The 10528-nt window shown below is 46.5% G+C and overlaps 1 protein-coding gene across 1 annotated transcript in view; it reads right to left on the reverse strand.

Annotated features, from left to right (window-relative positions):
- Positions 1-5299: 5299 nt before the first annotated feature.
- Positions 5300-10528, reverse strand: part of LOC119308086 (proteasome subunit alpha type-5) — a 5808-nt gene continuing 579 nt past the window's right edge. The window contains exons 3-9 of the mRNA XM_037584199.1: positions 9955-10037; positions 9163-9276; positions 8986-9087; positions 8843-8901; positions 6149-6251; positions 5817-5882; positions 5300-5725 (exon numbers count right to left, since the gene is read on the reverse strand). Coding sequence (XP_037440096.1) covers positions 5633-5725; positions 5817-5882; positions 6149-6251; positions 8843-8901; positions 8986-9087; positions 9163-9276; positions 9955-10037 — 620 coding nt within the window. The 3' untranslated portion in view covers positions 5300-5632. The remainder of the gene's footprint in view (positions 5726-5816; positions 5883-6148; positions 6252-8842; positions 8902-8985; positions 9088-9162; positions 9277-9954; positions 10038-10528) is intronic.

Below are 10528 nucleotides of genomic sequence, written 5' to 3' on the forward strand. Positions count from 1 at the left end.
GCTATTTTTTGGCTTGTGATTTTTCTCTTACTAGGTTTGAACATTGTAATAGGGAGGCAAATAAGATGGCTCATGAACTAGCTAGATTAGCGAAAATTTCCGTGACAAATGAATATTTTGAGGAACCCATGGATGAAATTGTACCTTTTTTTATGGATGATGTAACTGTTATTTGCAATCAATAAAGCTAACGATTTATTTCAAAAAAAATCTGGAAATTTTGGTAAACAATCGAAGTTAGTTATTGCTAACTAAAACAATACGAGAGATTTTCTTGGGCCATTACAGACGATCCAATCGTACAACGGCAAAAAGGGCGTCGCTAAGCAACGACTTCCGCGGCAATCGTTCGTCGGTATTTCTACAGACGACCATCTTCTCTCTCTTTTATCTCTCTCTTTTATCTCTCTCTTCCACGTAATCAAATATCGTACATGGGCTCACTTACAGACGGCTGAGTCAATGTCGTTGTACATGCCCTAAACAATATGGCAAACTGGCGGTTGTTGCCAACTATCCTAGGGATTTGGATGATGACATCGGGTATGGAGCATAAAATAACATCACGTCTGTTCTGAATTATAAAATCTTTTGGATATTTCAATATGGATCAAAAGTTAGCAACACATGATTCGTGTTCAACTGCCGATAGGTCGACCTAAGGCAGCCCGTAGCTGTTGCTGCATGCCCTTACGGGGTCTCTCTTGGAGGTACCCTAATTTTCTATTTACTCATTCCCTGTGCTCAAGGACCGATCAGATCGACCTAGGGCAGCCCATAGCCTTCGTGTGTCCTTACGGGGTCTCTCTTGGACGTGTATGGTTTCGGATTTATGAAGGAGCCTCGACGGAAGCGCAATACGCAAGACACGCCGGAGAGGTCTTTTGCAAATAGGCATAGATCTATTTACGAGAGTTCACTGAAAGTATAAAGTATGACAAACATAATAAAAATTAAATTGAGATTCATATACCATCGAACGACTACTACTATCGCCTCAACTAGAGCATGCCTGACCTTATCGATGATGGTCGGGAAGTCTTCATCCACGTGCCTTTAAGGACCGACCAACGCTCTGGGGACGCAGTCGTCGTTGCAAAATCAGGGAATTTGTGCCTATCGGCATTTCATGAGTTATGAAAATGCAAGAAAGGATACTAAATCTGGTCGTTAACTGAATTCTGGATAGAAAGATTAAGAAGAACAAAGTATCCAAGCCAAAGAACTTATCACCAAAAATCCTGACAAATGATGTTGAGACGAGAGTCTGTGTTTTTGAACCACGAAAGACTTGGGGCGTGTTTGGTTGTTCGCATTAGGCCCAGCCTGGCCTGGGCAGGAAGAATTTGGCCCGTTTGGTTTCCTGCATTCACTGTGCCGCCCGCATCGCATGAAACTTAAAGCACGTCCAGGCCAGGCCCAGGGGAAACGTACAAATCGCCAGTAGCTCGCGAGCCTGGCTCGGGCGAGGCAGGGGAGGGCGACACGCTTCTCCCCTCGTGCGAGCAGGGGAGATGGCGCGAGCTCGCCCGCGTCGCCGAAAAATTGGCGGGAGGATTTCGGCTCACCTCCCATCATTCCACCCCTATTTAGCTCCTCCCTCACCGCCCCAACTCCCGCCACTATTCTTCCTCCATTCGAGCTTTCCCGCCGACGCGCATCGGCACCGACGAGTAGGTAAGCGGCGCATCTTCATCGGCCGGCGGTCCACGGCGTCGGAGCTCCTTCACCGGCCGGCGTTCATCTTCCACGGCCGCCCCCCCTCGTCCTCAAGCTGCAGCCATGGCCTCTGTGAGTTCAATTCCCCTTTCTCTCTGTTCCTTCTAGCTAAATTTGAGCTGCAGCTAGGGTTTGATCTAGATGCATGGTTGATTAGTGGTCTGACCTGTGAGCTGATATGGTTGGTTGCTATGCTGCGGTTGCAATTTGTGGTAGGGCTAGATGTTCAAGCATGTGGTAGGCTAGATTAGTAGTAGAGTTTGAAGTTGAACCTTGTGCTTGTGTTGAATCATGCTTAGATCTGTGATTTGTAGCTATTGGTGGTCCATTTGTAGCATGTTGTTTGTTGTAGATGTATATTTCTGCTCATAGATTGTCTGGTATGCTTAGTATGATAGTGATGAAGCATGTGCTTGCTATGATAGTGATGAACCATGTACATGTATGCTCCTGCTTTCATGGATTGTCCGGTATGTTGTGTGCTATGCTCACTGTCAATGCATGCTACGATTGTAGGACATGACCACGCAGACGCAAGATCTTAGTCAGGCTCTTGTCGACAGCCAGTTTGCTCCATCGTTTGTCGAGGACTCGCAACCTATGTCCGAGATGGCACCTGATTCAGAGGTGTTCGAGTATGATTCCCTCTATGTGCCAGTAGTGCTCGTTGAGCCAACTCCTCCTGCTGCTGTTGCCGCTGCAATCAAGCTAGCAGTAGCAAAGGCAAAGAAGGATGGTAGGTCCAACAATATGAAGTGGCAGCCGTCCATGTCCACGTTCGTGCTGAACAAGATGTGTGAGCTCATCCCTAGTGGAGTTAGGACTGACAAGGGCTTCAATGAGGTGCACTTGAACACCGTTGCGAAGCAGGTGTTCGAGTTCTGTGGGCAAGAGGTGTCTGCCATCCAGGTGTACAACTACCTGAGGAAGTGGAGAAGTCGATGGATCCAAGTGTCCAAGCTGAGAGATCTTAGCGGCGCCTCATGGGATGAGAACACTTGCTCCATAGTTCTGGAGGCAGAGCACTACGTCGGCCATGTCGCGGTTAGCTCACAACACTCTTCCTTTTCATACTGTCCACCATTGCCTACTCCTAATCGTAACTAACAACAGTTATGTTTCATTCTTAGGACCACTCAAGGGACGCTGAGTTCCTCAACACACCCATCCAGAACTACAACCGGATGTAGCACATATTCTCCTTCAGGTTGGCAACTGGGAAGCATGCCATGGGCTCGGGTGAGCCTCTTGGTTCTCCCATGCCAGACTTCCCTGGGACACCGGACGTCGAGGTCCTTGATGGCCCTGACAAGCCCGCTGTGAAGCCCTTCGATAAGCCATTTGACCCCGTCCATGATAGGAAGAGGAAGAGAGGAGGCCTGATGGAGGAGGAGATCAATGTCTTTTGCAGCATGACTGAGGCGGTGAAGGAGGTGGCAACAGCCATCAGGGAGTGCAAGCCCCTCGACGTCCACCCTGACCTGTATGGCGCTGTCATGGCCCATGGTGGATTCAGCGACGAGGCTCTCATGGCAGCTCTCAGCCACCTGCTTGACAACAAGGCCCAGGGTGTTGGGTTTGTTGCCATGGCCGACGCTCATAGGGTGTTGTGGCTCAGGAGCTGGCTGGGCAAGCACTACTACTAGAGTAGTGCTACTTGTGAGCGTGCATGATCCCCGACGACGATGGCGGTGGCGACGACGACGACGATGATGATGACGACGTACATTTTGTGTAGCTAGGGCTCAAAAACTATTTGATGGTCTGTATATTTTGGTGATGTGGTATATACTAACCCCTCACGCTGATGGTGAACTTGCGGTGGTAGGACGACACCCTCTTTTGGATGTGGTGGTAGGTTAACACCAAGGTAATGCTAGGTTGAACTTGCTATGCCGTATGATCATGCATGCTTTACTTCTCTTCTGCTCCATTGTTGTTTGTGTGCTACTTTGCTTGCTACTTGTGCTCCATTGATTTGCTGCTTCAACTCTTGCTCTTGTGCATTGCTAGGGCAAGTGGTATGCCGTGTTCATTGGTGAGGTTCCAGGGGTTTATAGTTCATGGGAAGAAGCCAATGCACAAGTGGCATCGTATAGCAACAGCAACTATAGAGGGTTCAAGACTAGGCAGGCAGCAGAACAAGCTTACTCTGCCTGGGTGCGAAAGCACGGAGGCAGCAGTGTCGACAGTGCCAAGGTTGGAGCTGTTAGAGTGGAAGCTGCTAAGGTGGATCGTCAGTTCGGCCTGAAGCCGAAGAACTTCATCATCTTCGCCCAGTTCGTCACCATTGCTGTGTTGTGGCGTTGGTGTGCTAGGTGTGATCATTGTGGGTAAGCTCACCAACTAGGGTACAAGGTAAGCACAACATGTACGTCGTATGCAACCAAACACCGTGTTCATGTGCCGCTAGGGCCAATGCAGCCAACCAAACAAAGTGCACTTGCGTATTACCTAATGCAGGGACACTAGATGCAGGCAACCAAACAAGTTGCATATGGCGTATTAGGACCTGTTTTTTCTCAACCAGGCTGGGTTAAGAAGGGTATGCAATGCGACTACTGTTCAAAACTTGAACCAAACACGCCCTTGGTTTCCATTTAAGTTGTAGAAGTAGCAAACTTGCTACTGTAAAGATCTTTATTGGTCTTACACCAGAAGTGGCGCGTTTCATGGTTAAATCGCGAATTACAAATAGTTGAAGTGTCTAACACCAAATCTCACCATCGCACACCTACGGCGAGAAACTCTAACCTCACCGCTCCAAAGAGACGACAAGAATCTACGCCGGAGCTCCTCTTTTGCAATACCTTTTGATGAAAGAAAGGGCTCTTGTGTATAGAGAGGGCCTCATCGTTTAAAAGGGAACCATAGGAACAATGGAATCCACTATTTTTTTAGTATTACTAGAATGAATCTGGTATTTCGTATAGAAATAACTGAACGGAGTGAAATAAAAAATCATGGTTGGGAAAGTTACTATAGCAAAAGCCATTGAAATTAATATTTTATATATATCACAATAATTAGTTTTGTTATTAATGAGAAAAAAGTGGCTAAAACAAGAAAAATCATTAGTTATTCATTAAGATTAATTTTATTCAATGACCAGAGATCCACGAGGATATATAGCCCAAAGATGACAAACAAAAATGTGTTCATTTGCGTCAAACTTGACAAACAAAAATGTGTTCATTTGCCTCAAACTTTAGAGGGGCTCATTTAAGACTTAATCGAATGATTACCAACAGGTAAAAAGAGCTTTTGTTTCCTCTCATCAAGAGGGACATCATCCGCCCAAGCATCACCCCTACGAGGAATAACAAACCCTAACCTAAACTAAACAGGAGTCTATACTTTTGTTGTTGAAAGTTTGTCTCAGATATTTTTTAAGAACGTCAAAAAGTGTGACGATATAGTCCACGATATGAAGAGAACAAAAATGAAATGATATTTTTGTTGTTGAAAGTTTCAGGCACAACTGTTATTACGTGACACCTTTATCTACGCTAAAAGCAGTCTCATCGGAACAACTTCCTAGCCGAATAGCGGCCTTTAAGTAGTCCAGTCTAAGAGGAAGTGAAGAAAAATGGCTGTGTCCAACAGAATAATAATCCAAAACATACGGTGGAAACAACAGTTGTTGCTGAAATACTGCATGCTATTGCCACACATCCTTCGTATCAAACAAAAGGGTGTAGTACAATCTCCTTGCCGGCAAGTGACAGGGCAACAACAGCTAGGCCTCTACACCTTCTTGTCAACACAAGATAATCAAACGAAAAGAGGCAAACATCAGTGTCCATATCATAGAGCAATTGTGCTTCTACTAATTTGAAGGCATCGGGATGTCAGACACACAGCACAAGGAACATATGAATCCTGGTTGACATTCGACAAAGATATCTTCGTTTCACAATCGTGCTATGACTGCTTCGACCTCTGCAGGGGTGTAAAGGTGGTAGTTCGGCGCGACCTTGGCGATGTCGACATTATTTGGAGTCACCTGTTCCAAATAGCAATTTAACTCCAGACACTTGGTGGGGGTTCTTAGTGACTGCAATCACAAACATGAGACTGGACTGAGACGCCTTTACCTTTTCTTCCATAACCTGTTTCAGGATAGATAGAGCAATGGTTTCAGCCTCCTGAAGGGTCAGCTCCTGCAGAAGAAACTCAATCATCAGCTTTCAGAAACATGGTGCAAGTATCGACATACAGCAGAGATTGGTGTGGTCACGTCATGGTTTTCTTCACACAAGATTAGAAACACACCACTTTTAGCATTATGGTCTCCTAGCTATAGCTATATTATTCTCAAAAAATCCAATATGATCAATCGAGGTTAGCATTACAGCTTCCTTTGCACATATGCAAATCGTGTTCAAGTTATCATACAGTTCAGAGCTATTTGATCTTGTTGTGTTACCTTGTTGAACTGCTCCTGCAATGAACTATCGGCACCCTCAGAACCTGACCCTATTGCCTTGGCATTGCACTGCCAAAAGGTTCCAGATGGGTCAGTGTAGTACCTGCGACACAAAATGCAGACAGAGAACTTCAACAAATCTATATAGATTCCTTCTTTTACACCGTCTGGGCACTCCTAATTTGCCTTCTAAAAAGAAACAATTCTAGGCTTAGTAGAACAAGCTACTTTATTTTATTTTTAGTAAGGAGTGAGGGGTGTAGAAAAATCGTTGCCACATGCAATATAGCAATGTGACGAAGATGCGAACAAGACAAACTTATAACCAAGGGACCATTCTGCTATTTGCTATTCAACAATGTTTAAGAGGTAGCAATACTTATAACTTTCCGAGAATATATCCTACCCAAAATATAAAATTTTAGAGCATTGGCTATGGCTGGGCATAAGCTCACACATCAAATTAACTTGGTGGACGCAGCAAATCCCAACTATATTAAGCAATATATAATATTTTGTTTTGGTTAAATATGATGCCATTATCCATTCTGCTACTGATCATCTTAACCATAATAACTATGAGAAGATAATGAAAGATTTTCCTCAAGGAGGAATGGTCATCATGGAAGTTATTGGTTATCAGTCAGAATATTGTGCACAGCTGGCCCTTGCAGAATATGCAGCACAACGCATAAGAGTGTGGTGGCACTATACTATAGGTGCATGAGTCCAGCTGTTTACTGTCAACTCCAATCTTATGGGAACGTCCATACTTCACTATATGTGACCCCCCCCCCTCCCCCGCGTCGCCCTCCCCACGGGCGACTCGGGAGGCGACGCAGCCCTCAAGCGCTCCCTCCCCTCCTCCTCCCCCTCCCCCTGCCGCCGCCGGTGCTCCCCGCCGGGCAAAGCCCTGGTGGATCCGGCGGCGGCGGGACTTCGCTCCCAGGCGGCCTCCCCCCTCGAGCGTGGGGCTCGACGAGGCTGACGGAGCTGCGCTTCTCCGAACCTAGGGTTTCGCGACGGCGGCCCCAGATCCAGAGGGTCGGGCCTCAGGACTGGCGTGGCGAGCACGCGGGCGGCACGGCGCGACCCTTTGGGGGCGCGGCTGCGGCTGCTTGGCTGTGCCCCGGCGGATCCGGGTGGCGGAGGCTGCGGGCCGGCGCGGCAGCGGCCATGGTCGGCGGCGGCAAGGTGCAGGTGGCTGGTCTCCGCGACGGCGCCACTAGCCCTGCTCGACGCGTCCCGTGCGATGGCTGGCCTTGTCTGGCAGCCATCCAGCAGCTGCTGCACTGCGCTGGCCGGTGCTTCCCTACATCGACAGTGACAATACGTGGTTTCCCTCTCGGTGCTGGTGGTCCTCTCTGGCGATCTGCTTCCCCATCTCCTGTTTGCTCTGCTTCGGCGGTTTTGGGGTTCTGGTCTTGGGCCGGGCGAAATCCCTGCGCGGCGTTGGCCTGCGCTGACAACGGCGACACCTGAGGGTGCCGTTACCTCCATGGAGGCGCTGTCATGGCCCAGACTGGACCCTCTCCTCGGGCACCGGGGGAAACCCTTGGTCCAGTTCCCTGGACAAGGCAGCGACGGCGTCTCAGCGCCGTTCCTTTCTTGAAAGCGCTGCTTGGGTCGCACTTGGAGTCCCCTATGCGTCAGCTGGAGATGGTGGCCTCCCCGGTCTTTCCGGCGAGGTTTGCTGGTAATGCGATGCTGTGATGAGGGCTGCAGCATGGAGCGTGGGCGTCCGGGGCGCAATGTACGCCGGCGCCGGCACGTCCAAGACGATGGCTTCGCTAGTTCTGGCTGGGTCCTGCCATCCACCTGCCGTCTCCTAGGCACATATGGGTGGAAGGTACGTTGGCCCGGTCAGCCCTGGAGATGCAGTCTTCTTCGGAGGCGCCTGGCAACGGCTGTGACGCGGCCTTGAGGCTCTGTGTCTAGCTACCTTGCCATTCATGGTTGGAGGCTGGACAAGGCTAGACCTTTCGTTGTTGCGGTCTGTAGTTGGTAGCACCTCCTCACCTGCTTGTCTGGTGAGGACGATGGTGTGTGTGCGTGTGTCCCTCCTCCCGGGAGGTTGTACCTGTACTGCTGTTCTCTTCCTGTTCAATGAAATGAAACGCAAACTCTTTTGCGTTTTCTCGAAAAAAAAAAACAAAAAAAACTCCAATCTTATGGGGCAGCAAGGAGCCCGTAAAAATTGAATCAGGAGTTGGTTGGGAAATATAGTCCAGAAGAATTAGCAAGCTAAATGTTTCCAGTTAGGAAACTGTAAGTCATGTAAGAAGCTAACACCCCCTATATAAGGATGCCTAGGACTCAAAAAATAGTAAGGAGTGAACAACCAACGTCTCAAAAGTCTTGGTACCGCACAGAAGGTTCAAACGGCCAGAATCAAGGCCCAAGGGTAGATGACATACTAAGGCTTATGCAAGCAAAGAATCGATAATATATGAGAAACTGTGACAGGATAACAATATGTCCTAACTTCTAAGTTATTGTGTAAGATAAGTTGCAAATTGCAACTAACATAATTTTTTTGTTTGTCACCACAGGAAGTCAATGAGCACGACTACAACATCAAATAATACTAGAACAAACAAGCAAAACTGAAAGCACACTCAAAGACAACTGTGCAAGTATGCCTCCTGAATTCAATTATAAAGTCTTAGTCAGTTTGTGATGATCGGTACTCACAAGCTCGGCCCATTTTCATCATGACCAGCAATAAGGAGAGAAACTCCAAAAGGTCGTGACTGCAGAAGGAAATAAGTAGATCAGAAACTCCTGTGGTAGTGTTATGTTCGGATAGTAACACTGTAATAGCACAAAATGCTCACCATAGACTCTTCTTCACCTTCTCCAAAGCGAAGAGCTAGATCGCAAATAGCTTGTGTGGTAGACTCAACTGTCATCGGTTCCCCATATGAGAATCTATGGTTCTGATTATGAGCAACAGTGAGATAACAGATAAGGTAATGAACAAAGTGAATAAAGTATACAAGAAAGAGAAGTACTTGGGTCTCCACTCGAGCATGCTCAACCAATGTTCTTGCATCAGCAATAAGGCCACTCATGGCACAGCCTACATGCTCATCAATTTCCATAATTTTCTCAACACTGCTAGGTTCCTGTATGAAAGGCAAATTGGTAATCATACTTTTGACACAATTGGACATCACACGAAGCAATATAATCAGTACAAAAATATTGTGGCAACCAAGACACATGATACTTCTGAAAAATGGAAATGGAAGAGTTTTAATTTTTTTACCAAATACTATATCAAATATCCAAGATATAATGTCATAAGTTGCAATATATTCAAAAAAATTGTGTATGTCAGTCACTCATAATATATGAAGCATCACAGGATGAGGAAACCAATTGAGCAGAAAGATTCCATCATCGTAAATCTAAGACTTGATATGTGCCTTTTACATTATTCATTATATACACTAGAAAGTCGAATATCACAAATAACAAACAACTGACACATTTATATGGAACATAAACTGGAAAAGATAGACGATTTAGTCCACTGATGCATTGGAACCAGCAAAAAGAAGCCCCAAAACAAAATCCCTAAGAGGAACAGGATTATTCTAAAGCAAAACTAAGCATAATACGAACTCATCCATCACGCCGAAAGCTCAAGGATCAGTGATACAGAAATATAGGAACGTTGCATTGACATTGAGTACTAAAATAAAAACAAAGAACAGTCCCAAAGGTACATTTCAATGATACAAGTGGACAAGCAAACAGCAGTTTTTTTTTTTTGCAGGGGCACAACCAACAGCAGTTACCAGCAATGGAGACGTCACACGTTTCTCCACAGCAAGAACAACCCCATCCTTCGTCTTCAACCCGATTGCAGTAGATCCCAACTGCAAAAGGCATGAGCATCAACAAAACCATCACTCATATGCACATACAAATTTAAACAGTGAGATTCCAACTTAATCTCGCCACAACTATCACGACAATGACCCAGAAAATGCCAATTATATAATCAATGAAATCACCTACAAATAGCGCTAAAAAAAAATCACCTACAAATATATAGACTTCAACTTGCGAGTCAACAAGAAGACATAACCAAGCCTAAATGAGCGTAGAACCCTACTCCATATTACAATACTTCATTGCAAGCCCCTAAAGACTACTAAAGTTGTCGCCCTGATTCACAATGTCAGGAAACAGCGATACATGCTGCATCTAGCCATTGGTTCGTCCTAACAACACGAATCGTGCGGCCTAAAATACATCTTCCGAAACAACCCCGGGCAACTACTCGACAACCGATTCCTAAGAATAGACTGCGGCTGCCTCCTCACCAAATCTACACCGAGATCAGGAGCAGGGAGCGGCCGCGGGCGG

The sequence above is a fragment of the Triticum dicoccoides genome, chromosome 5B, assembly GCF_002162155.2.
Source record: "Triticum dicoccoides isolate Atlit2015 ecotype Zavitan chromosome 5B, WEW_v2.0, whole genome shotgun sequence".
NCBI classification, from domain to species: Eukaryota; Viridiplantae; Streptophyta; class Magnoliopsida; order Poales; family Poaceae; genus Triticum; species Triticum dicoccoides.